A 27,716-nucleotide genomic window follows, 5' to 3' on the forward strand; every position below is an offset into this window, starting at 1 on the left:
AAGTCAGTTCAAAAATTAGCAATTTTCATGTACGACCTGCACACCGCCTGACTTCTCAGACGACATCTACGACCTTCTATGGCATCGCTCAACAACCACATGGGAGGGAGGGACGAGTCTATTTCTGTACGTGTTTTTGTCTGTGACCCTCGCCCCAACCCCTCTTTTTGTGGATAGTGTGAGTTGGGGGCTTAATGGGCTGACAAAAAATAGGGTTATGACAAGGGATGTGTCAAAGGCCAAGTTGTCACATCCACCAACGAATAGGAAAAACAACGAGCCAAAAGTCTTAAACCTACGTCAGTTAACCAAAATGCTCCGCTCCAGAGATAACCTTTGGATTAAAAAACTATATTAAAGTGCAAAATAATTTTTGAACTGTTCAGTCACATGCATAGTGATAGACCTAGTCAACAGACAATCTCCCCTTTAAACCTTATGTCCAAGATGAGGTTCCATTAGAGTGTATATTGAAAACACAAATAAAACTGAGTGATCCTTTATCGGATGGAAAGTGATGTAATTCATGCATGTTGTATGACCAGCTTGTGCATGTGTAAATTGTAATGAACGACAAGGCAAACTACTAACGTCTTCTATATTCGACTTAGAATGTAATTTACAAATAAAGAATAAAGTCAATAAAACAAAGCATGTGTAATATAGAGCAAGAGGATGGAGGACGACAGTGTTCTTAACGGCATCATAAACGAGCGACATAGGAATTTGCTTGTGTAACATATCTAACCCATCGGTATGGCTCATGCGTTGCAGATTTCTTTGCTATCTGCAAATACTTTACCTGCAATCAGACAATTTATTAAGCACTTAGCACATTCAAACGAAACTTTCATTTTACCGGAATAATCAAACGAACTTCGATTATGCAATGCTCAACACATGTAGATGGTCTGCTAAAATGGTTTTTAATACCCATAAATTTGATTTCTCAATCAATATAAAGAAATACAACCTGATTAAGAAATACAACAAATTTTACTGGCCCAGAACTTCGTGTCTGTTTCTCCAACCTGATTGAGAAACACGGGGTAGGCTGGTGCTCAAAAGTAGGGGTGGTACCGCTAGTATTTCTAACAGACGATATGACATTTGCATAGACGTTGATTTTATTATTATTATCAAGAGGAATTTTATAGCATGTTCAGGGATAGCTGACAACTAGTCTAGCATGGCCATGTTTTGCAACATGGCTGCACAAAAACGGCAAATAGAACCCACATGACAAAATAGAGAACAAGAATCACAGTAATGCATCTAATGAGACTAATGTTTAGTACAAACAGTTCGAAGGAAATCTAGGACTGAGCACCATCAAATCAATCTACCAGGGAAGCAGAAGTTTGATAGAGGAAAGGTTTTCGGTCAAATCAGAACTAGAAACGAATCAGCAAATTGACTTGATTACTTTACCTGAAGCCGTGATGCGTTATACATTGGTATAGTAAATGTCATGCTAACAGGTCCAGATTCTTTCGTTATATTAACTGTCAAGAAATAAATTTGAACAAATATGATACATCAATCACTCAACCAAAGATAAAGCAAACTGTCCATTTTGTGCAAGCACTAACTATAAGCATAAATACCATGTGATTCCTGTGAAAAGGTTAGCTTTGCACGTAGAGTATGCTCAGATCCCCCGACAATCTGTTTCATAGCACTTATGAGTGACCATTTCTCCAGAAAAAAACAATGACCTGAATCAAAATGGCACACACGCGCACACAAAAAAAAAAACTTGAGAAACCACAAGAAATCTGACCTTCTTTAAACTCCATTCTAGCCTCTTATTTGCTTCCTTAAAATCAGTTGTTTGCCCAACAGCTCCAGGTTCCAGCTCAAAACTAACCCTGCGACAATTCCATATAACCACTTCAGAAACTACAATACCAGCCATGATTTATCCATAGGGAAAAATGAGCAAGAAACATGGTATGCTGACTCTCATAGTACAGTTATAGAAAGGGCTCCTCCACAAAATACTTGATGACATTCCTCTGACCTTTTATTAATTGCTTTGTTAAATTCTACCATATGCAATGCAAAGTCTTCACCTAATAGCTCAAGGTTATAAGAAAGATGGTCCTTGATACAACGGAAGTCTTCGATTCTCAAACATTGGTATAATGGTCCATTGAAGTCTTTTACCAACTACACATGTTTAGATTTCATGCATACATGTCATGAATTGTTGGGTGAGAACACATGAATGATTCTATATGTAACATGCCCCTCACACTAAAGCCCTTATGGCTTGAAGTTTGGACAAGACACGCCCAACCTACCTTGAGCCGAAATTTAACTTATATTTAGAAGAGGTAACAAGGATTAAAATCTAGACGATATGAATATGATCATAGAGGCTCTAATATGATATCATAACATGTTCAAAGTCGCCTCAATTGCAGACACCCTTGGTCTGCTTCAATTTGCAAAATCGTGCACCTTTATTGTGATAAGTGTGATGGGGTGGAAATAATTTCATATCATCTAGAAATAAGGTGTAAGTAATGCTTATAAACTTGAAAAATCTTTATTTTAAAATTCGATTTTTTGAGAGGTTGAATTAGGTCCTAAATCCAAATTCTACTATAACCAATTATCCCAAAAGCTTAAAGACTTGGGTGAAAGCACAAGAATAGTTTTATATCTAACTAGTAAATGGTGTGAACTACATGAGTCTGCCAATGATCATAAGCAACAGATAAAGCAGATGATTTGATTATAACTCTAGAGTATAGTCACATATATTGACAATTAATATTGCTCAAAATTCCTTTCAGCATAACCAGTGATCAAAAGCAACTCTATTTATCCAAGGGGACTTGTTAAAATTGTTTTTAATTAATTAAACATTATAATCAGTTCCATCTAGTCAACAATCCCTTCCAGAGTTCTAACCCAGATCTACTGTCTAAAAACCTATTTGGGGTGGGGGGGGGGGGGGGAGAGTACTTTAGTAACACTGTTATAACCAAGTTTCAATTTTTTTGAATGCATCAACATGTTCTGCAAAGTTTCCAATTAATGGAAAATCACTGTCAAAAATAACTTCTCGTCATGTATTCAATGATATAGATAAGTATAGAATAACACCTGGAGGTACATTTAGGTAGTGGCATCTGCATTTTGATAGTGTTTGCTGTTACACTTGAGGCAAACTCAGCACTTACTTTAAGAATTACTTCAGCCTGCAATGGCAATTTAAAGAGCGTTAGTGACCATTCCTCTCCCATCACTCATGTACCATCTCTTCATCACCTCCAAATTTCCAGAATTTATTTTCCAAACTGGTGCCTGAGGGAATAAACTAAAACAAAAAAATCCTTGCTATTTCCAAATTTTCAAACCAGAGTTGCAGTGATAAAGCATTAGACCATTCAGATCAACATAAAATTTTCAGCAATAAAACAATGAAGTTAAAAAAATTTTCCACCATTAATACTTCTCATGATATTTTTCCTTTTCACTAATCCATTCTTTCACCTTCTTGTGGTGAAGTGATTCTGGTTTTGGGAAAGAAGATGAAGTTGAGATTCATAGGGTGTTTGAAGTGGTGGTATATTGTTTGCCGTGGAAGAAGAATAGAAGAATAGTCGCTTCAAAATTAGGCGAAGGAGAGACAGTGAGTGGAGGAAGAGAGAGAAATTAGTGTCATAAAAAAATGTTTTTTAATAATTAAATATTAAATTACTATATTAGCCCTTAAGTAAACTTACTAAAACAAAAAAGTTGATTGGTTTTTTGATCCAAAAGTTTTGGTGTAAGGTGCTAACATACTCTAACTAAAAAGAAAGTGAGAGTGTGTTAACAATCCCTATATATATTTATATATACTAGTGAGATAGAGGTATTTCGTGTTTCTATATTTTATTTAATAAAAATATTTAAGAATTATCAATGTTTGTTAAATTAACTGGTGTTGTGTTTTGATCCTCAAATCTCAAGATCTTAAGTCCGAGTCTTATGTTTGTAAGAATAGTTAATTTTTAATATCATTTTTTATTATTAAAAATTTTTAGGTTAAAATTGTCTAAAAAATGTATACACCAAATCAGGCTATTGCTTTTATATGTTATAGATAATGTATAATTGTATATGTAGACACACAATAAAGAAAAGGGAAAGGGATTTATTTTATAACATTATAATTTGAAACATTTTATTTGAATTTGATGCATTCTAACATGTCTAAAAAAAAAAGCCCAATGTTAATTAGGAGCAAAAAGAATTATAAAGAGGACATAAAAAGAATAAGACAAAAAAATAACTATTGAAAAATAGTCATCACCTTAAGCGGCCCTGCTTCTTCAATCAAAGCATTAATACGAAAAGGAGGCCTAAATTCCTGTGTCATACGGTAGTTCATGACCGGAAATTCACCATCTGGTGGCACCTAAAATTGGCAGTGTACCATTAGAATAAATAATCAAAAGGAAACAAGTCAATAAAATATCTTTAATTTATAATCTAAAATTTCATGATCTTCATAAGTCAACACTACTTTGTTACTCACCAGGGATAGAGTTCTGTCCATATCAAAACTATCAAGACGAACAGATTCATGAAAATTACAGTCATCTAATAAAACTGTTCCTGAGCCAGAGGAGCTCCTATAACCTGCTCTAGAAAAATTTCCAAATAAGTATCAAAATAATTACAAATCTTGGAAGACCACAGGAAACAATACGTGATAACTGAGAAAGTCAATGGGAACAAATACAAAACCAATAATAATGAACAATTGAAGAAATTAACACAATGCTCCCAAAGTTAAGTCAAAGAAAGGTTCATAGCAAAAACATCATTTAATATGAAAAACTGGTGTCCTTCACATACAAGGAAATCTTAGTTGATAAACAAAATCCATAAGACCAATGTATGGTTTCACCTTTCACCTTAGCATGAACATTCAATTGTAAAGGATAACAGAGAACTGGATATTTAAAAACAGCAAAACTGAAAGATACCGTAAACTGATCCCTGGCTTCCTCCAATGGAGAGGTCATCATTAAGTGCTAATCGAATTTCAGGATTGCCAGAAAGATAGCTCTTCATTTGTATGGTGCCATCAATCTCAGAAGTCAGTATATATCCCTGATCAAATCACATCACGATACTAAGAAAGTAAGAATGATGAACAAATCTTATGACAAGTGAATCATTTGAAAATACAACCAACAAGAAGCAAGCCTTATCACACCAAGTGGCACTTCAAACACAATTTAACAAGAAAAAAAAAAATTACATGCGAAGCTAAGTGGATCAAACAATGTCATTTTACCCAAAACCATGTTTATTTTTACAAGGTCTATAGTTCTAGCCTTCTAGGTCTTTTTTTGCGGCTTCTTTAAAGAGTTCTTCACAGCCTTCCTCTACCTCTATTTATCAGGCTACTGAGAGGACCCAAGACAAGAATGAAACACATTAAAGGCAAAGCAAAGCAGACAGATAGAAGGAGGGGAGAAGAAGACTTCATTCTTAATTGTCAGTGTTGTGAGAGGGGAAATCTTTCAAAGGAGAATCCATTTCTCTGTACTTCCGTTAGTAACACAGATAATTCATACAGTCCTGTTTTTCTTTTTCAATTTTCTCTTCTTTCTCTCAAAATTCAAACTCCATTTTTGGGTTTGTAACAACTATCCTCCATCTAATTGGCTATTTTTAATAGAGCTTCATATTTTCCTCTAAAGATGCTACTTCTATTTTCTGGCTAATATCTTCATTCCTAATATTTTCTTCTGTGTCAAAATGTCAATTCATCCACAATGATATTTTATTTTACAACATTTACATTATGCTCTTCTTGAAACTTTTCAACTTAACATTCGGAACCATAAAAGTGCTAGTCTACAATAATGAATCACAAAAAATGAAAAAATTCATCGAACATTGACTATTTTTGTTTCATTAAACAAGTACTATTTATATTTCATTAAACAAGTACACATTTCCATCTGCATTTAAGAAGTCATTAGGCAGTTAATAAATTTTTAATTGGAATTTCATTAACTTAGTTTCAAACACTAGAGTCAAGAGTGAAATTTGATGTCAGATATCCAAGCTCTCAATGCATCCTAATTATGTTTTGTCAATTATCATCCTGAAAACCATAAGCAAAGCATCTGTACTCATGATACATGATGGATGAAACAACAATGGAGCAACATAATGAAATTCAGAGTCATTTAAGATGTATTTACTAACACTGGAGCTAAAAGTGATGCTGATTTTCTCAATTATATCTACAAAGATTTCTTCCCTCTTTCTACCCCCAGGCTCTGTAGCAATAACAGATTTTGTAACAGCTATCCCTGGCATTCTTTTTGTCCCTTGCTACAAGCAACCAAAATTAAGAATTAATAATATCGTAAGAGCAAGCAATAATTACAAAACTAATAAGTAGATGTTGTTAAACCTCATACCGCAAAAACTGCAGAAGGACCAAGAGGTGACAGACGTGCAGCATCAATTACAAGCGGCTCATTGAAAACATAGGACTTCAACAATTCAGTTGATGTTGTTTGAACATAACCAAAATCCTTCAAAAATGTCATTGGGTTGCTTGTAAGATTTTTGGAAACATGACTGATTGACTATGAATCTCAGGTCAAAGCAGGAGTATAATATAAAAAAAAATTGTGAATAAGCTGAGTTCTTTTTGAAAAAAGAAAACCAGATACAGCACCCACCAGAAATTTTAAAGGCTTGTACTTTCTGTTGTATATTGCTAATAAGATATTCTAAAGATATCTGTCAGATCTATCAGAAGCTACGTTATTAACTGTTCTAAAACATTCTTGATATTGGAGTCAAGACTCAACAGTGAAGAAAATGAGCCTCAAGTGTGAAGAGTACTTAGAGTAGATTAAAAAAAGGGAGCTAGATTGGATTTAGTGATAGTTCAATTCAATGAAGCATTACAGTTAAGAAAACATGGGACTTTTAAAGTAGTAAAGAACCAAATAGAGCAAGATAGGAAGCTCACAATGACTTCATCAAGTAACTCGTACACAAGCACAAAGTTTTTTCGTAATGAGTCTTCATTGAGAATCCCAAGGTAATCCTTAATAACACGAGCAATTCTTTGTAAAAGCTCCAAGACAAAAGAAGGTGATATATTAACCCTTGTAGTTGCAACAAACAATAACCCAACAACTTTCACATGGAAGTAATTTACACCATCTACATTCTGTCAAAGAACATACATACCACAAGAGAAATCAGCATATTCTACCAAAGTGTAGCAAATGACATTAAGTCCATAGAAATCCACAGCTTCAGTAAATAAATAAATAAATAAACATTTTGAGATCTAGACACATTTCTAACTTGAGTAAATTAAACATTATATTACTATCAAAACTGTAAACAGATGACATTGACAATAATAGATATCAATAATGGCAAACAGATCTATCATTTCAGCATAAGTTACATAAATTGAAGGCAGGACATAACACAGTTAGCATGACTATTGACTGGTCATTCATCTACCAAGAACCAACAGACCAGGATCTCTCTTCTTCCTCCTTTTATACATTTACAACATTCTATAGATTTTCAACCTTTTCAATTGTATAATGTAAATCAAAGATATGGTGTGGAACTGAGGGTATTCTAAGGCGTTTGATGTCCCAATGAAAGTAACTACATCATATAATACAAAGAAAACTGATCTAGGGGAAACAAGGAGATGTAATTATTCATTATGCTACATACTCTTTCAAGCTTAAAGCACATTTTAATATGCTCTGCCTGATTTAGAAAGATAATACCTACAAAGACAGGTGGTGCCTCCTGCAGGTCCCCATCTTCCCAGAACTTTACTTTGCGGAAAAATATCTCTGCACTTCCCTTCTGCACTTCACCACGGTCTGCAATTTAGACAATTAAGTAGAAATAGTTACTGAGAGTCTGACAGTAAAAGTTCCGAGAATTAGGATATGATAAAATTTTTGTCAATATTAAAACTGATATAATTATAAATTTCTAGAGGTAATGATGTTCGCTTCACTCCATCCACCCTTCTCAAAATAGCACTTGCAGATTAGAAGCTGCACTACATTTGCACTCCATTCCACAGCATATCTTAATATTTTAAGGTTCAATTTGCTTGACCTTGGAAAATCTAAAATTCAAAGCAACTACTCTCTCTATCCCATAATAAGTGTTGTCCTAGTTTATTTTACATAAATCAAGAAAAGCTTATAAATAGATAAAAGAGAATAATAATTTTACAAAATTAACCTTATGATTAATATTTTTTTTTGCTAAAAACGGTGCAACAAAAGAATCACTTTCTACATAGTATTATTAAGAATATAAATGAAAAAGATGTAATTAATACTGCATTGAAAAGCTAACATGACACTTTAAAATTTACTTTTTCTTCTAATGCGACACTTATTATGGAATGGAAAGAGTACATAAAATGGGGAAAACACAACTCAATGAGGAAATCGAAAGTGGCAAGGTCAAACCAAATGCATCAACTAGGTTTTGAACTGTGGTTTGAGAAACTCCATAGCTTGCAATAGTGCAATGGCTCTCGAATTTTTAGAAACTAGCAGTAAATACAAGAAACATAAAAAATAAAAATAAATTCGGAATTGCAGGTAAGCGTCCAATACAAATCTCAACAATTATCGGTCCAAATCTCAGTCTTCTATTGAAATGCATTTCCACTAACAGGCCCCTAACTCTAACGAATCAGGATGCATTCCACCGTGCTCGAGCTCATGCAGCAAAATTCAACGGTGCAAATATCTCATCGAAATATCAGTATTCAGATATTTTAAAAAGAAATTAGCTACGCAACATTCGCGTTTCTCGATTTTGCCAGGAAAGTAACCGGTATGTCATTAACATGCGATCAAGATGCGAATCGAGTAGGTAAGATCTGGAAGCGTGAACTCGAATTACTGATAATTGAGTGAGAAATAATCTTGCTATGGATACGTAAGCTAGCCTAAAACGCTCTAGTTGAACACAAATCCATCAAAACATTGGATCGAATAAACAGCACCAGATCCAAAAACTAATGATACCATAATCACAATGAAAGAGTGTGATTGAGAGAGAGAGAGAGAGAGAACTAACAGTCACGGAAAACGATGTTATCGCCACGCTGCGAGAGAACGAAGAACTGCGAGATCATGTTTCCGCTCGATGCACACACCTCCTAATGGCTACAGCTGCTGCCTTTGTAAATGGCTAGTAATAAGCACTCAACTGAACATTCCTCGTTGCAATTACGGCTCTATTTATATTTTTAATTACAAAATCATTTTCAAATTCATTCTATAATTTCTTTCTCCATCGATTTAAAATATATATCGGTATAATAACAACGAACACAAATAATAATAATAATAATAATAATATAATTTTTAATTTTATTCTTCTAAAAAAGTATTTAATTTGTACAGGTTAATTCAACTTCTTTTCTTTAAAATTAATTTCATTTTTTCATTAACTTTTAAGGAATAATATTTTTCTTAATCAAACTTTTATAATCTTATACATAAAATTTATTGAACAATTAAAGTCGACTCAATAATAAAAGACATGATCTTTAAATTAAATTTTAGTGTTGTTAGAATTTAATAAAAAAAATGTAAAGCTTGTTTTTAAAAATTGTCTTGACTATTTTTTTCAATTTATATTGACATGATTTTGTTATAAAGTATGGAAAGTAAAGTAAAAATAAGTAATATGTGTTATTTTGGTGAATATGTATATTAAATTCACCAAAATCATGAGTAAGTAATTTTTCTTATTTTGGCGAATATAAATATGAGATTGTAAAGCTTGAAAATAAGAAAAATAAATAAAGTAACATTTTGTAATTATTTATAAGATATTTTTTTTTTAAATTAGATAAACTCTTATATTTGTAGTTCCTAGGTTTAAGAGCCAAGAAATAAAGTAAAATTGAGATAATATTTTTATTTACTTATCAAAATATAAAAATAAATAAATTTAATTTATAAATTAGAGCTAATTTCTATGAACTTTTTAACCCATTATTATAAAATTTAATAAATTTATGATTGATAGGATTCCTACCTAAAATAAGACTGTAATTGATACAGTAGCTTCCTTAAATGTTACAATCATAACAAAGCTGAATCGGCAATTCCACATCAATCATTCCTTTAAATCATTTTCAGGCAGAGACTATATTTGACATAAGATTTATTGAGTTGTATAATGTACACCACAATTGAATTTGACTTCATCCTCATGAATTTTCAAGCTTGCTGATGTAGCAAGAGTCAGCACCAGAATTCTTGTTCTTTGACAACATAACTGCTTCCTTCTTCTCGCAAATTGCATGCTTTGAAATCAAGAGTCCATTTCTCAAACGAGCAATTGGAGAAATTATAATGTCCTCCATGAAGAGAAAGCAGCTCTCTTCTCACTCTATCTTCTATCCAAGGATAACTCAGCAAGTTCAATAATGATTGGTTGATAGATTCCTGTCAAAAATTGAATGAACATCACTTTAATTGCCTTCGGAAACTAGAATTAGCGCCACAAAATAATTTATGTACATCTGATTATGTTTCACCAGATTCAAGTCTAAGAGTTCTTACTTAGTGACAACTTCTCATAATTTGGCCGAACATAATGCAGATATCTATATGGATACAAATTAGAAATATTTTTAAGAATTTCTCTATTAGAAAAAATCTTTTATTTTCAGTCAGAAGCTCAACAAACTTATGAGGGATACCTTCTCACAGAATCTGCATTGCTGATCAAAGCTAAGATGAGCTGTAGCAGCTTTTGTCCTCAGTTTGGCAAGTTTTCCATTGGCAACCCACTTGTGTATGAAGTTTCTAGAGGATGGATGAACTCTGATGAGAATTAGATATAATAATAACTATTTTAATGAGAAATAATTAGAGGATGAATGAACTCTAGTGAGAGATACCTTGATTCTACATCTTCTGGCATATTCATCAAAGTTTCAATTCCAGCACACCTACTGTGACCAATGACTAATATATTCTCAACCTAAAAATTTCAAAAACCATTTTGAATTACGCAGTTATAAAGGGTATGACCAACCAACACAAATACACTTATAAAAAAAAATAACAAGTTATTATAACAGTCTAGCATCTTCTCTATTTTCCAAGTCTTCTTCCACCCCTCTCATGACAAAGGGATATTCCTCAATCAAATTCTCATTTTAGACATTCATTTGCATTTTCTGAAATTCTTGGATTAGAACTTACATTGAAATCAATATATTTTTCCATTCAGTTCGGCAGTGTCAATCAATGTATTATTCACAAGACAGCTTTATGAGAAAGGGCGTACCTTAAGAGTAGTTACTGCAAACTCAAGAGCAGCATTACATTCTGATGCTCCATTCTTCATTCCAACATAAGAAAAAAAAATGATGAGAGAAAGATAAAGATCAACAATAGTTTGAAGCTTCCATAAATTATTTAGGAAGGAAAAAAAAACAATTATGCTAATACCTTCATTCCAGGTACAAGATTGGCAACGTTGCGTATCATAAAGACTTCTCCAGGTTGGAACCCTAATATGTTAGAGGGGCATACCCTAGAGTCTGCACAAGCAATTACCATAAACTGTATTTGGATTTATCAGTTATAAGACCAATGTGAGTTTTAAATTTTAATACAATGGGGAGCAGTACAGCGTGCAGGAACCAAATAGATTAAGATAAAATTATAGAATATTTACGAAAAAGGAATCAATACAGAAACAAATAAATTAAATGGACTACGTAAATCTGTTTGTTATCACCTTGGGATACTGAGCTTCAGCAAGAGCTTGAAAATGCTCCAACTCTTTTCTGTCTAGAAGAAATATAGCTATTGTAAGATACTATACTAACAACAAGAAACAAATTTCTGCAAATGCTGAAACTGGGAAAAATGCGCAAACTGACTCTTACATACACTTTTGGTTCTTGAAATTCAGAAATCTCTGTTTCATCAAACCAAACAAATTTTGATAGCCATCAATTTCAGCCATATTCCCTTCATCAAGACCTTTGTTTTCTCGACCGAGTCTGACACAAATACCAGGATCCTCTGGCTGTTTCTCCCTACCGTTAATAAAGACAATAATTGTGATAATCAAATGCTATTTCCCACTCAAATCATTAACGATTTGGAACAGATTGGTCAAAGAAAAATGTACATATAAAACCAAAGCTTAACTGTCAGAAATCAGAACTGTAAGAGAGAAAATTCCCAGTTGTTTTTTACAGAAACAGTTGTTTTTTACAGAAACATAAATTCATGGTTATTGAAATTATTTTAGACTTGTGTCAGTTCAAAATCTAATTTATCAAAATTTGGTGTTGATTTCAAAAAGGTTCGGCAAAATTTGTGAAGGTAAAGTCACAATCTTCAACTCACTTTAACCAAGGCAACGATGCTGCTGCACGGCAACGGTCCGTTTTTACACAATCCATCTAAAGACCCACCAAGGCAAAACAAAACAATGTCAGAACCAAACATTGAAACAAAATCTAAGAAAAAATCATGAAGAAACTAATGTTTGATGAACAGCTTTTAACAACATATGAAAGCGAAAGCCACTTGCTTATATGAGCTTAACAAAGGATCACAGTGAGAAACTCACAAATTTTGGCCAAGGCCGTTGAACAGAAAAGCGTGAGCACCACCATGAGTCATAGACGTATGAACCCACCAAAGGTGCCTTTGAACAGAGAAGTGAACTTATTCTGGACCCTGTAACATGCATCAGCAATTAAATTACATTAAAAAAATAAATTAAAACAACATTAGTGGAAAAGACAATTGAAAATTGCAAGGTGAAACAATAGTTCATGGGTACTTACTAATTGGCCAAACCATCTCTTCTCTCGAACAGATGCTGACTAGCGACTTCAATGTTCAAACTTCCTTATGAGTACATCGCATGCCATATTTATCCTTTTAAAAATTTATCATTGTTCTTATTATCATTGAATTGATGCTTAATGTATGTTTTATATATTTATTTATGGTTTATGTTGTGGGATGACGTGATGGTCGTGGCTATTCATTGCAAGACGATAAGGGTTGTGAAAGGGTGACATGGAGAACACTCAATTATATAGACTTATCCGGTGGTTACACGTACATGTGGTTATCCCATTTTCTGGGACTTTCCTCACAGCCAGACATCAACGGAATGATGTGTCCATTATTTATTAATATCTCAAGTCACTTTCATAGTTGGCAACGCTGTCTGCTCCTTATGCATGTCTCAATCTTCGAATTATAAAATAATTGTATAAATATATTTTTAGTCTTTTAAATTTAAATAAAATTGTTTTAATTTTTAAATTTAAAATTATTATTTTTAATCTTATAATTTTGAAAAAAAAAATATCATTAATAATATATCTAAAAATAACAGATTAAGAGATAATTATTCATCATTAGTTAAATTTAGGAGAAAATTTTCATTAATAGAAATATTAATAAGTAAAAATATTTGATAGATTTTCTATAAAAAAAATTAAAATAAATTTTTTTAAAATTTTAAGAATTAAAAGGATTAATTTTGAATTAGAGAGATAAAAAATAAATTTATTTTTAATATGAGGGATTGAAAATATATTTAAATTAAAATTATATAATAGAGATAAAAGATGAAGAGAGAATGTTTGTAATATGATGATTAATAGACTGAGAAAGAGGATAGAAAAAATAATTTTTATAAAGATTTCACCGAATATTATCTTATGATAATATAAATTTTAAGGTTTTATTTTATAGATAGTTAATATTTTTAAACACTCAAATAATATATATGCAATATTTTTTTTTCATCTTCTTAACATATTCCACCATCAATCGTATCACATTATTGACTGTATCGATCACTTACCTCTTTTTTTTTTTTTAACCTCTCTCAAGGTTATAGAACTAAAGGATATCTAAAATTCTTTTTCTTAAAATTTATTTGGTCATTGTCACTTGTCACTTGTCACTATGTGGTGTACACTGCACTATGGACATATTTTTTTTACCTATTATGTTTCATTTTGTCAGTTATCTTTGCATTTTTTTTTCCATACTAATATTCAGGGGCGGATCTTCATAGGGACAGGGGGGAGCCGTAACTTTTCTAAATTTTTTTATATATATATATATTAATATTATATTTATATATTATTATATTATTAATTATAATAAAACTAAAAAAATTATGTTAAAAAAGAGAAATTCTAATTTTTTTAATTAATAAAAAAATAATTTATAATTTTATATATATATATGAAAATAATCTGGCACCCCTAAAAATAATCTGGCACCCCTGAAAAATTTTTTCAAGTTCCGCCACTGCTAATATTATCCCACCACCTAGTTATATATAAGTAAACTCAATTAAAACATGTTACTAAGAATTACCTATTATGGTTGGACGACAGACAAGCATGTGAACTACGTAATATTTGCTTATGTTACTTTGAAATTTTTACATAAATTCATTTAAAAATATGCATCTCAACGTAGATAAACATATATAGATCTTGTTGTGGAAGTATAATAGTCTCGTTTGATAACTGACCACTTGATCGATTCATCTCAGTATTGATTATGAACTTTAGTTCAATGGATGTTGATCCTCAAAGTAATTGCCACTTGCCAATCAATCCATGAAATCAATACTTAACATATATATTGTAATATATGTTAATCTTGCAAGTATTATGTATACGTGACAAGGTGATGATCATGAATCACTTAACACGATATCTCATTGCAATCTTTATATAAAGAATCGTTTTAATTTTCTTTTTATCCATCACAATTATAATGATTATATTAGAATTGAACTAAAAATCATATATATTTTACCTCATTATTAGATCCACTTAGTAGTTCAATAGTGTTAATTTATAGAATTAAACTCGGATAATACAAAAAAAAATTTAAAATAACCAAATTATAAGTTTCACCTTTTTTTTTCCCAACTTTTATAGCAACATGTGTTTCTCCCTCCTGTACCTTATTTTGTTCACGTAACAACCTAGTTTTCTTTCCCTCCTCTAAATTTCTGATTTTTCATTCACTCCAACCAAAGTGTTATCTAACGGTCTCTCTTTAACACTTTCTCCCCCCTTTCTCTCTAACTCTAAGATCACAGATTTTAATGGATGCTATTTTATATAAGAGAAATAGTTAAATGAAACGCAAAGTTCATAACATTCATAATTTTTTAATAAATTCCGATCTATAATAAAATAAAAAAAAAAGGAAATATAGCTTCTCTATCGAATTAGTTTAGATTCATGTCATGAAACTTAGCCTCGAAGATTTGAGAACGGAGGGCTAATATTTTTTTTTTTTAAATGTATATTTTAGGAGATTAAATATAATTTTTGTCATCTTACAGTAATTAATATAAGTATTTGCTCTTCAAAGTTTCCTAAAATACTAAAATACAGCATTAATTAGAGCATGGTGTGTATATACCATGGGCAATACATTTGGTAGAAATATTGAGTTAACGAAAGAAAAGTGACAAGCAAACACAGCTAGCTAACACAGTATAGTAACTAATCGTCAACATACTCCACCATTCCTGAAGAAGAAAGCAGAGGCAGAGTCAACCTCAGTAGAAGGCGAACCATAAGAATCCCTAGCCCGCTTCTGGCCCAAAACAACGGGGCCCATTCCAAAGCCCACCAAAGCCCGATTCTCCATGACCGCCTTCAAAGCCCGTTCGAGCGCCCCCACCTCCTCCTTGGCTCCACCACCTTCACCCTCCGGCCACTCCATCACCACAACGCTCTTGGTCCGTCCCCCCACCGTCATCATCTCGGCGCGAACCGCCCTGGCCCTGACCGCCCGTATCGCCTGCGAGAGGTCGCGGTGGAGCCCCGGGCGGTCCTGGCAGCAGAGCGTGGCCCTCAGGCGCCCCTCGCCGTCGCAGCAACTGACGGTGGCCTCGTCGCTCTCCCCGGGAAAGGGCTGAGGCGAAGCCGGGTCGTCTCCGCGCGCCACGTCATCGGCCTCCTTCCTGAGGCGTTTGACGTGCTCCACCACTTCCCCGAGCAGCGACGCCTTATCAGACTGCAACACAACACAACACAACAGAAAGACTGAATTTACCACGCTACCCCTCAACCCATGCAAAATAATAATAAGTAGTAATAAGTAATAACCTTGGCAGCGTTGGGAAGGAGAGAGCGTAGGGTGGAGAGGTGAGCGTTGATTCTCTGCCTGCGCCTCCTCTCGGCTTCCCTGTGGCTCTTGCAGGCTTCCGTTGATTTTGATCTGTCACTCTCCAGCTGGACTGCTTTCTTGATCAAGGAGGCTGATGAGTGGTGGTCTAGCCAGCTCTCGAAGCCGTAGAATCTCCGAAAGGGAAGCATGTTATTAAGTGTGGTTGGGGTGTTAAGGGTGGCTTAGGTATAGTATACGGTGTATTTGTATTGAGCAGCTTTTTAGGTTTCAGGTTTCAACTGTTGTGGAAGAATGGTGGTACTTTTTTCATTTACTTATTATTGCTATAAATAAATAAAATGGATTGCATGCCCGAGGTGGAAGAAGGAATGAGAATGCAATGACAATGAGAAGTGGTTAAGAGGGAATGAGTGTGACCTCTGAGAAACCCAAGAATAAATTACTGCCTGCCCCTCCCTCTCTATTCTACATGTGTCCACAATCACAGACAGGGACTTCCAACAAATTCAAATTACTTATGCACATTCTTTTTTCTTTTTTTCCCTTTTTACTTCTTATCTTCTCTACCCATTTATTTCACTCTAGTTTTACCCGAAGATAAACAACCACTATTTACTTGCGCTAAAAGACCCATCATTAGATTTACCTAGTTTAGTTCTACTCGCGTTTCATGGTAGCTAGTAGGGTTAATATTTCATATGTATGCCGTGAAAAGAATCGAATCTTTCTTATTTTTCAACACAAGATTAAATATAAATTGAATAATTTAATATAACATAATCATAAATTCACAATTTAAATAATCAAACACTATTGTTTATATCACTTTTAAATAGTTTTGTGATTAAAAGTCAATTTAAATATCCTTTAGATTACAATAGTAGAGATCAAAATAAGAGTATGAGAATTTTAGTTCTATTATCATTGTTTCTGTCGTAATATTTCTTATTCATTATAAAAAGACTACGTTAGTGTATTCGTTACTTATCTAAATGAATGTCCTTACTAATTTAATTCATAAAATAAGATATTAGAAGGTAATTAATTTAAATTAGTATTTATTATGTATTTTAAAATTTATTTAGATAAAAATAATAATTTATATATATTTTAAATACATTTTTTATATTTAAATATAATATTTATTTATATATATAATTTATCATAAATTTAATTATATAATATATATATATATAGCTGTGCATTTCAGTGACTAAAATATTGGTTACAAAACTATGTTGAAGCCAAAAACAATAAATATAGTTTTTTCAAGTTTCTAATTTTTCACCATAAATTTTGGGAGTCAAATTCTAAAAAGTATATTCAGCGTGCATTTAAATGCACATTCGGGTAGGACAAGGCATGTTTTTTCTTTGTGATTCTTTATCTTTATATATATATATATTTAAAAATTTTCATTTTCATATGATTCTACATATAAAAATTAATTTTGGTCAATGATAATGAAGATTACTTCTATATTTTGAAGAATTGATTTTAGTCAACGTTAATGAAGGATGAAATCAATTCTACAAAAGCAGACCCAAACACTCACTCAAACACATTATCAATAAGAGGTTTTTAAAAGTCATTATTCAATAAGATGTGTTTAAAAGTTTTATTTATTTTTTTAATGAGAGCAGTTTTTGTTTCACTTATCTGTTTTGATATATTTCTCTAAAAAAAATGTTTTAATGTATTTTTTATAATCATTTATAAATTTTAATTTTAATATTTTAAAATAATTTAAAAAAATTAAAATAAAATATATCATAGTATAAATTATTTATTATGAATTCAAAATAAAACTTATAAATTTATAAATATGTATTATAAATTTTAATTATCATATAATTATATATTTATTATAAAAATTTAGCTATAAAAAATAAACATTATTCTATGCATAATTAAATTAAAACAGAAGTTAAATTTGTCAACAAAAAAAAAAGGAGAAAGAGAAAATCCGAATCTCAAAAACAAAACTCCATATATACACTAGTAATCATGGCAAATATATATAATTAAGAAAAAAACGGTTACTCGAGTACATAATTGAATAATGTATATTCCAAACCAAGAAGGAATTAATAGTAAGGGGGAATAATAAAAGGGAAGAGAAAGGGTTAGAGGATAAGAAGTAGTACAAATGTTGAGACAATGCGGTGGGAAAGGGATAGTGAGAGTGGTAATTTGTTTTTTGATGATTTATGGAGTAGAGATAATGGTGGTGTTTGGTGCGAAAAGGAAAGAAGAGTATGCAATCATTTTCAAAGGGCAAAAGAAGTGTTACTTAATAGTCTCATACTACTGCAGCCGGCGCCGACAGCTTTGTGAGGGAATCAAAACGAGACAGGTAGTGACCATGATGTGCTAAGCCGACAACCTCTTTTCATTCTTGGATTGGATCCATCGCTTTGTTCTGTAACCTCACCACCCTCTCATCTCTCTTTCTCTACCTATCGCTTTTGCAAACAACCCTTTTCTTCCAATTTTATATTACTTTTTTCTTTTCTTTTCAACCCATTTCAGTGTATTGTATTCATAGCTTTAGCATGTTTATATACTCAGCTGCATGTCCAGATCTGGCTCTTCTGTCCAAGACCAACTGCTTATGTTAGTTTGCAGTTGTTACTCTCTACTTTTTTTTTAATCCTTCGGGGGTTAAACTTAAAGCAAAAACTATGCTAAGTGAATGAGGTTTTACAGCCTCATGTGTGTATGGATATGTATTGCATGCATGCTTGTTTTTTTCATGCATGGTAGTCGTGGCTGCATATTTAAAAAAAACAAAAAAGTTTTATTTTCATGTGGATAGAAAAGACTTTATTAAAAAAATAAAAAACTTGCTTTCAGTAATATCTACATATCATAATCAAACTACAATTAAAGGATATTCTGGGTACAAACAAAAAGAAAAATTATCCAGTATGAGGCACCTTTTATATATGTTACTAAAAAAAATACTGATATTTTTTAAAACATAAAAATCAGTCTGATAAAAGAAAACATAAAAATCAGAAAAATCAATATAATTAACTATTTCAAAATGTTAGCGATACACATATAACATACAAAAGGAACCTAACTATATCTATCAACTCCAACCGTAACTTGTTGGTTTAATTGAAATTTATTTGTCTGACAGTATTTTGACCAAGGGTGCAAATTACACAGTATGAGTTTATCGGTAGCCTCTTGTCATCTTAAGAATATATCCTAGAGATATTTTAAGATTTAGACCAGTTCAAATGCATTTTACGACAAATATATTCTACAAGAGGTGTTGTTAACTTACATATTGAATTGAAATGTTGTTAACTTACATTCACTTTGCGTCTTAATTAGACATATTCGAAAAACAGATGGGGTCATCATTCTTTTCTGATCTCGTCCCACATTAAATTTAAGCTGTCGTAAATAACACAAACTTTTCTTCTATTCCACAAGAGGTCAATAAGGAATATATGCATCAAAATATTCTTGCTAATTATTTCTCCGTTCGTACCCTAATCAGGTGAGGGTAGACAATAGATAAAGTTGGATGGATACATTATTTGGTGACTCCATTATTCACTGACATATTCTTTCTTCCCCCACCTATTGGTTTACCACATTCCTTCCCTCTTCTAGTGTGGCAGTTTAGGTTATACTTTTGCAACATGAATAAAGAAATAAATAAATATCAATATCTGAACATTATACATGTGAGTATGTCGGTGGGGCCCACCAAAGATAACAATGAAGCAACGAAAGATCAACATCCTATGTCAGTGCTCCGGCTGCAAGGAGCAGATGAGACTTTAGATGGTATCACCCAACCAGCAGGTGCAGAAAGCAGATCATGCAGCTGAACTATGCTCAGTTTAATTTAAACTTTATACATATATATATTATGCTAAGTGACCACAAATTAATTCTATATAATTACTTTGAGTAGTTACATTTATTTCGTAATGTGGATGTCGGTTTTTTCTCCTCCAAACAGTAGAAGTTTGGATTCATATATACTATGATTTTGACATCTCCATGATGCAATGAGCATGTCTCCCAGGCTCACTATTCGATTCGATCTGTCTCGAAGGCCTCATGCTTATTAATTAGACCCCACCTAGCTTGCTTCACTGTTCATTTAACTTTCGTATGGTGAGCCCCTACCTATGTGTTGATCCACATGTCACCTTTGCAATAATAAAACAAAAAGACAGAGAAGCCAGGATTTATGGTCAAATTAAATTCAAATAGTGAACATAATAGATTATGGTTATCATATAACACAGTGATCAAATAATATCACTCACAACTTTCACCATATTATAGACTATATTTTTACACCTTCAACTTAAACCATTTTTAATATGCATATATATATATATCACCAAACAATATAACATATATGATATCAACACATCACAAACAACATACATTCATTTGGTTATCATCTATCTCAACACCTTCAACAAAACAACATAAATTACATACATATATACATATATATATATATAGACACACACATACAACTGATGTGTCATCATAGATATCAATATCGAAGATCTCCTACAATTAAAGTGAGTAGTTTAAGTTACGTGACCTTATCAAATCATAGTGATTGGTATAAAATCAAAAACAACGACTGATACTTTAGTCAAAAACATCGGCTGACACTGAAATCAGAAACAACAGCTAGCACAAGGTTAGAAACAATGGCTAGTATAAATTAGATTGATTTATCAAGTTTCATCACTTAAAGTATGAAGTATGGTACCATGTTTAGATAGAATAGTGTGAGTATAGATCTGTCATGGCATTAGCTTGCAATATTAAGCCCCTATGGAATTAACCCATCGACTACACTCCAAATACCACAACTCTCTAATACTTGGTTAAAGACTAAGTCCCCAACTTCTCGGTTAGTCACTTATTATCATAATAGTTTGACCTTGCCCCTAAACTATGGTCATTTTATACATGTATGTCTCAACCTTACCCATATACAAATATCACAGAACCTAGAGGAGACAATTAAAAACAACATATCTATTCAGAAGTCAACTTACTTATTAAAGGATTTAATATAACGTATATCCGCACAACGAGATATTATAATTTGAAAACATTTTTAACTCATTTAGTTTCTATGTATTTGAACATAGACATGTATCACAATCACAGGTCTAACAACTAGACAGCTTAACAACTTATCATCGTACATCGTTACCACTTAAACATCATTCATCTTTTGTCTTAATCATACAACTACATAACACCATATCAATTTACTTCTTTACAACTTAATCATCTTTCAGCATACATACCAACTTTCAACTCAACGACAATAATAAACACAACATTTTATACATAGCAACTTTACAGTTTTCAACTTTAACAATTATCGGTATCCATATTACAATATATACATCATCACATTTTACATCAACGTACAATCCTCTGCATTGTCAACATATCCTTCCATCACACATTTACAACAACTTAGCATCATATAATTCTTATAACTTACATGCCAACCAACTTACACTATTCAACTTATAACACTGCATAGCAAATGCAACATATCCATGGACCATCTTTTGCCTTAACAACATAAATAGCAGTTTACATCATCCATCATATAGTTCATGTATCATAATTCAACTATATGACAATTTAAAATATCAAAGCAGTGTAACAACTTAATATTAAGGTAGTGTTGAGTGTCTTTTATGCATGATTTGCACTCAACTTTTTGGTACTCTTTTTGGTAATTGTAGATATTATATATGTTATTTTACCCCCCTTTATTTAAAGAATCAAGTTATACTAAAAGAGTAGAGGAGTAGTAGCAAAATCTTAAGGAATTTCCTTATTTTTTGCAGGATTTTTAGGAAGGCAGAGATCCACAGCCATAGCTGTGGATCTGGAGCTCGAGCTGTGGAAATCTGGGGAGAAATTGTGAAGGTCAGAAACTTGCAGCTATAGCTGTGGTTCTGCAGCTATAGCTGTGGAAATCTGGAATGCTCATTTTTGGTTCCAGAGACTTGAAGCTATAGCTGTGGATCTGGAGCTCGAGCTGTGGAAATCTGAAATGCAAACTTGAAGCTCCAGAGAGTTGAAGCTAAAGCTGTGGACTCTCAGCTAAAGCCATGGAAGCACCCAGGACCCAACACCAACTCCAGAGATCCACAGCCATAGCTGTGGCTTCACCGCTTGAGCGTTGGAGGTTCCTTAAGTTTAAAGGAGTTGCCACAGCTATAGCTGTGAAACCACAGCTGCAGCCTTGGAGGTTTCTTCACCCTGAAGGACTCTCCACAGCTATAGCCGTGGATCTGCAGCTGCAGCCGTGGAAATAAAAGTTACTTTTTGGCCTTATTTTGAAGCCAATATAAAAGGGGAAAAAGTGAGAATACGGAGCACGAATTTAACAGAGAAAAATAGGGGAAAAGCTGGGGAAGAAGGAAGAACGAAGGAAGAACAGAGACTTGGAAGCTGGATCCTTTGGGAACGAAGATCAACTCCATTTCTTCATCCTTTGCTTTGTAATTTCTTCTTTTCACTCTTTGATTCTGTAATGGCCATGGGTGGCTAAACTTCTTAAGGATTGGTTAGATGTAACTACTAACTCCTCTTCTTCTTAAATATATGCATTTTGATCTCATTATTTGTGTATTGATTCTTCGCTTAACGCTTATATCGGCTTGATCAACCGTTGTATGATTTTTGGCTTTTGAATCCAGTTGGAAAACGCTTTCGAAAACCCGAACTGAATCTTGCACCTAATCACCTCTTGTTCTAGGAATAGACTTGATTTGGTTAGTCACATTGTTCAAGTTATTGTTCTTAATGCGAAGTGTTAGACTCAAAACATTGAGGAATCATGTTTTGAGCTTAATGACTTTAGGATTCAACCTTGAGGAATCTTGTTGGATTATTTAATGAACGTGGAAATAATGAAATTAGAATTGCATTTATGTTAAGAAGATCTATGAGTTAGCAAGTGCATCTGAGCCAATCCTTGTTTCTTAATCATTGTCTTTATTACATTTGCTTTATTGTGTTGTTTGAATCTGTTTTCACTCAATTGAATTTTTAAACTCATTCTCTTTTAAATCATTTGAGCGAGAGTTACTAAACACGCAAATCCCTGAGGACGATCTTTAAATACTACTTCGAAACTTGGTTCACTTGCCAAGTGATAGGTTTGCGAAAATCTTCATCAAGTTTCTGGCGCCGTTGTCGGGGATTTGGTGCTATTTAGTAATTCTTAATCTTGTGATTTTGTAATTGTGTAGATAATTCATTTTGTGAATATTTATAATATATAGATATTTGTCTTGTTGTGTCTTGTGGACTTACCTTGCTGTGCAGACTTCTTTAAAAGTGTATGCGAGGAAAAACTTCAGCCGAAGAATTGCATTTTGACCCTGAAATTGAAAGAACGGCAAGGAGAAACAACAGTAGAACAAGAAGGCTGAGACAGTTAGAGAGAATCCAAAAACAACAGCAAGATCTTTTGAGTTCTTCTACTTCATCAAATCAACCACACTTCGAAACAGAAATGGCTGAAGAGGGAACAGGTGGACCAGGTAGGCAACCAAGAAGAACCCTAGGTGATTATGCACAACAACATGGTCCTAGGCATTTTTCTAGTATTGCAGCTCCAAATACTTCTAGGGCAATGGAGATGAAGCCTGCCTTCCTTACCTTGGTTAGCTCACAACAATTTGCTGGACTTGATCATGAAGACCCATACTCACACCTTTCAAATTTCTATGAGTTATGTGGAACAATGGGAATACCTAAAGGTGATGAGGAAGTTGTATATTTGAGGTTGTTTCCCTTCTCTTTAACAGGAAAAGCTAAAGTTTGGTTACAATCTCACCCAAATCAGAGTTTGACAAGCTGGGGTGATGTGGAAAACAAGTTTGTGAACAGATTTTATCCATCATCCAAGTATATTAAGGCCAAGTCAGAAATTACTACTTTCAGGCAAGGTGCAGATGAACCATTTTGTGAAGCCTGGGAAAGATTTAAGTCATTGCTTAGGAAATGTCCTAACCACCGGTTTGAAGATATAGCTCAACTCAATTTCTTTGTGAATGGAATCAAGCCTGAGGTGAAGATGTTATTGGATGCTGCAGCTGGTGGCACTATGATGACTGTGAGTCCAGAGGAAGCCACTCAAATCATAGAATCTCTGGCATCTTCTGATCACCAAGCAGAGCATGGGAGACACCAATCTCATAAAAGAGGAGTTCTTGATTTTAGCATTAATGATGCAATCCTTGCTCAGAATAAATTGTTGTCCCAACAGATTGAAGTATTGACTAAGCAGATGGCCAAGATTCCACAACAGCTTCATGCTATTGCTTCTTCTTCAAATCAACCAAATCCTTCTCTAAAATGTGATTTTTGTGGAGGAGATCATTCCAATGGTCACTGTGCAGAAATTCCAAATGAAGAAGAGGTCAACTATGTGGGGAACCAACAGAAAGGAGGTAATTTTAATTCCCGTAATTACAATACTAATAATTATATGCAGGGAAATCAAGGTTGGAGAAACAACATCAACCAAGGATATGGATGGAGGAATGAAGCTGGGCCATCCAATATACAACCATAACAATCACAACAACATCAGCCTGTTTATCCTTCTGTGCATGAAAGAACCAGCAAATTTGAGGATACTCTGAACCAGTTTATGCAGGTATCTATGAACAACCAGAAGAATACAGAGGCATCCATCAAGAACTTGGAGGTGCAGGTGGGTCAGCTAGCTAAACAATTAGCTGACATGTCTAAAGGCCCATTTTCAGCCAACACCGAGACCAACCCTAAGGAGTATTGCCAAGCCATAACAACAAGAAGTGGGAAGGTGGTAGGTAGTGATGTTGGGGTAACTGAGAAAAATGAAAAGAAAGAAAATAGTAAACTGAAGGCGGTTGAGGAGGAGATTGAGAAGAATGAGGGAGAAAGCAATAAAAATGAGGGTGTAGATAGTGAGAAAATAAAAGAGAAGAATGAAGTTGAGAAGGAGAAGAATAAAAAGAAGGGCAAGGAAGTCATTTCCACTGTTCCTATTAAAGACTTACCTTACCCTCATGCTCCTTCCAAGAAAGAAAAAAAAAGACAGTTCTTGAGATTTCTGGATATCATAAAGAAGCTCCAGATTAATATTCCCTTCACTGAAGCCATGGAGCAAATGCCCACATATGCTAGGTTCATGAAGGAATTGTTAACTAAGAAAAGGAGAATTCTTGAAGAAGAGACTGTGGAACTTGAGGCAGGATGCAGTGCCATTATACAGAAGTCTCTATCTCAGAAGTCCAGAGATCCAGGCAGTTTCACTCTCCCTGTATCAATAGGTAATCTGTCAGTGGGTAAGGCACTTTTAGACCTTGGAGCTAGTATTAACTTGATGCCTTTATCCATGTTAAAGAAGATAGGAGAAGTGGAAGTAAGACCTACAAGAATGACCTTGCAGTTGGCAGACAGATCCATCAAGATTCCATATGCTATAGTGGAAGATATGATAGTGAAGGTTGATAAGTTCATGTTTCCAGTTGATTTCGTAGTCATGGATATAGAAGAGAATGTAGAGGTTCCATTGATATTGGGCAGACCCTTTATGAAGACAGCTCGAGTTATCATTGACATGGATGAAGGAAAGCTGAAAGTGAGGGTCCAAGATGAGGAAGTGAGTTTCAATGTATTTGAAACAACGAAGTTTCCAAAAGGTCACAAAGATTGCTTTAGAATTGATGTATTAGATGATGTGCACATGGAAACTCAAAATGATTTCAAGAGCTCATCGCCACTAGAGAAGGCTTTGCCTATCTCTAACGAAGAATTGGAAAAGGTCATTGGTAAAGCTTGTCATCTGCCAGTGGGATTTGAACATAAATCATTTTGGGCTTTGAAGGCTTTAAATTATGATTTGAAAGCAGCAGGGGAGAAAAGAAAGCTTCAATTGCATGAATGGGAAGAAAGGAGATTGAAAGCTTATGAGTCCTCTAAATCTTACAAGCACAAAGCCAAGATATGCCATGACAAGAAGATTCTAAATAGGAACTTCCAACCTGGCCAGCAGGTATTACTGTTCAATTCTAGGTTGAAACTTTTCCCTGGGAAGCTCAAATCTAAGTGGTCAGGTCCTTTCTTAATTAAATCTGTCAAATCATATGGGGCAATTGAACTTGAAGATCCCGTCTCTGGACGGACTTGGCTAGTTAATGGTCAGAGGCTCAAGCACTATTTGGGTGGTGAAATTGAGAGATTCACTGCCAGTACACATTTGAAGTAGCCATGAGCAATCTGGAATTGTCAAGCTAAAGACATTAAATTAGCATGTTCTGTTTAATTTCTGGTTTTTTATTAGTTTTGTGTGGAATGAGTGTGTAGTAAGAGTTTTGTTCATAGATATGCTTAATTTTATAATAGTAATGCATGTTGATTGGTGTTTTGAATGTTATGTAATGTGTTAAAACTGTTGATCATATTGGTTACGTGTCTTGTGCTTGTTGTGTTAGTAGGTAGGAAATTATTTTGATGCTTTATAATGTGCAGTAGAATGTGTTTTGTGATGTGTAATGGAATGTCTTGGTGGTTATAATACTTTGTAATGTTTTGAGTTTCATGGTCATGTTGGCGGCATACTTATTTCGTAAAGCTTTGGTCTGTGAGATGTTATCTTTGGGTGAATTATAGTTGCTTGGGTAGCTTTGAGTATTATGTTGTCATAAGAAATTTGATCATTGGTTGGTTTTCTATATATGTGTTTGGTAAGTGAATCCCTTGAGGATGTGTTCTTTTGAGTGGTATGTTCATGGTCAATGCTAATTATCTTTGAAAACTGATAGAAATTATTGTGAACTGGTTTCGAGTGTTGAAATTCAAACTCTAAGTCTCACCGCTTTAGCGTCACATTCACAGCTAAGGCGCCAACTCTCTGTTGGTGTTTAGGGTCATTATTTTTCTCAGCGCCGTAGCGCCAAATCACGCCACTCAAGCGCTAGCCCTCTGGAGCTAAGTTCCAAGTTTAACAATTCTACAGCTGAAGCGCCACAACCCACAGCTAAGGCGTCAAGTCTCTGGTCCAGTTTTGTGATTTTCCAGCACTCAACGCTCCAGCGCTGGATGCCACAACTAAGGCGCCAAGTCTCTGCCAAGTTTTTTATGTGATTAGAATCCACAGCTGAAGCTCCAAAGCCCACCGCCTTAGCGCCAAACCACTGGAGCCTCCAATAAGCTCAACAATTCCACCACTGCAGCGTCACATACACAGCTATGGCGCGAAATTTCTGCCTAAGCCTAATACATGTTTAATTTCCAGCGCTATAGCGCCACCTCTCTGGATTCCTTGAGCTTAAAAACTTCACAGCTGGAGCGCCAAGCTCACAGCCATGGCGCTAACTCTCTGGTAGCATATGCAATCCCCAGCGCTCAAGCGCCAAAACCACAGCCTTAGCGCCAATTTTCTAGCGCCAAAACCACAGCCTTAGC

The 27,716-nt window shown here is 33.9% G+C and overlaps 3 protein-coding genes across 7 annotated transcripts; all 3 read right to left on the reverse strand.

The window, feature by feature from the left end:
* Window positions 1-470: 470 nt before the first annotated feature.
* Window positions 471-9,360, reverse strand: LOC109815015 (AP-4 complex subunit mu). The gene is made up of 13 exons (XM_020379585.3): window positions 9,124-9,360; window positions 7,804-7,898; window positions 7,010-7,213; window positions 6,447-6,563; window positions 6,229-6,357; window positions 4,992-5,118; window positions 4,538-4,641; window positions 4,313-4,417; window positions 3,118-3,212; window positions 1,784-1,871; window positions 1,608-1,668; window positions 1,432-1,505; window positions 471-802 (listed from the first exon to the last, which is right to left on the reverse strand). Exons 1-13 carry the CDS (start codon window positions 9,179-9,181, stop codon window positions 704-706), a joined length of 1,356 nt encoding a protein of 451 aa, XP_020235174.2. The 5' UTR covers window positions 9,182-9,360; the 3' UTR covers window positions 471-703.
* Window positions 9,361-10,089: 729 nt separating this feature from the next.
* Window positions 10,090-13,079, reverse strand: LOC109815016 (beta carbonic anhydrase 5, chloroplastic). Of its 5 annotated transcripts, none has more exons than XM_020379588.3 (11): window positions 12,878-13,079; window positions 12,658-12,767; window positions 12,432-12,487; window positions 11,967-12,115; window positions 11,812-11,864; window positions 11,520-11,633; window positions 11,356-11,409; window positions 10,964-11,046; window positions 10,763-10,886; window positions 10,623-10,666; window positions 10,364-10,505 (listed from the first exon to the last, which is right to left on the reverse strand). In XM_020379588.3, exons 1-10 carry the CDS (start codon window positions 12,891-12,893, stop codon window positions 10,637-10,639), a joined length of 789 nt encoding a protein of 262 aa, XP_020235177.1. In that variant the 5' UTR covers window positions 12,894-13,079; the 3' UTR covers window positions 10,364-10,505; window positions 10,623-10,636. The 5 variants fall into 5 exon arrangements, with proteins under 5 accessions (XP_082919155.1, XP_020235175.1, XP_020235176.1 ...); XM_020379589.3 differs by having other exon boundaries at window positions 10,763-10,868; window positions 12,878-13,071; XM_083063029.1 differs by lacking the exon at window positions 10,623-10,666 and having other exon boundaries at window positions 10,090-10,505; window positions 11,812-11,860; window positions 11,963-12,115; window positions 12,878-13,071.
* Window positions 13,080-15,347: 2,268 nt separating this feature from the next.
* LOC109815026 (transcription factor bHLH30) lies at window positions 15,348-16,702 on the reverse strand. Its single transcript, XM_020379606.3, has 2 exons — window positions 16,199-16,702; window positions 15,348-16,106 (listed from the first exon to the last, which is right to left on the reverse strand). Exons 1-2 carry the CDS (start codon window positions 16,406-16,408, stop codon window positions 15,597-15,599), a joined length of 720 nt encoding a protein of 239 aa, XP_020235195.1. The 5' UTR covers window positions 16,409-16,702; the 3' UTR covers window positions 15,348-15,596.
* Window positions 16,703-27,716: the final 11,014 nt, after the last annotated feature.

Source organism: Cajanus cajan, chromosome 9, assembly GCF_000230855.2.
Source record: "Cajanus cajan strain Asha chromosome 9, NIPB_CcT2T_4, whole genome shotgun sequence".
Taxonomy (NCBI): domain Eukaryota; kingdom Viridiplantae; phylum Streptophyta; class Magnoliopsida; order Fabales; family Fabaceae; genus Cajanus; species Cajanus cajan.

Bases quoted from the DNA above. Each gene is read 5' to 3' on its own strand.
- LOC109815016 (XM_083063029.1), bottom strand. The intron at 12,488-12,657 runs GTGAGTTTCTCA...GTGGGTCTTTAG, and splicing joins AACGGCCTTGGCCAAAATTT to ATGGATTGTGTAAAAACGGA. The intron at 11,410-11,519 runs GTATTAGCATAA...GTTGGAATGAAG, and splicing joins ATCTTGTACCTGGAATGAAG to AATGGAGCATCAGAATGTAA.
- LOC109815015 (XM_020379585.3), bottom strand. From the start codon at position 9,181: ATGATCTCGCAGTTCTTCGTTCTCTCGCAGCGTGGCGATAACATCGTT. The intron at 6,564-7,009 runs GTGAGCTTCCTA...ACATTTTTGAAG, and splicing joins AGTTACTTGATGAAGTCATT to GATTTTGGTTATGTTCAAAC. The intron at 1,506-1,607 runs GTATTTATGCTT...ATTTCTTGACAG, and splicing joins CTTTTCACAGGAATCACATG to TTAATATAACGAAAGAATCT.
- LOC109815026 (XM_020379606.3), bottom strand. From the start codon at position 16,408: ATGCTTCCCTTTCGGAGATTCTACGGCTTCGAGAGCTGGCTAGACCAC. The intron at 16,107-16,198 runs GTTATTACTTAT...GTTGTGTTGCAG, and splicing joins TCCTTCCCAACGCTGCCAAG to TCTGATAAGGCGTCGCTGCT.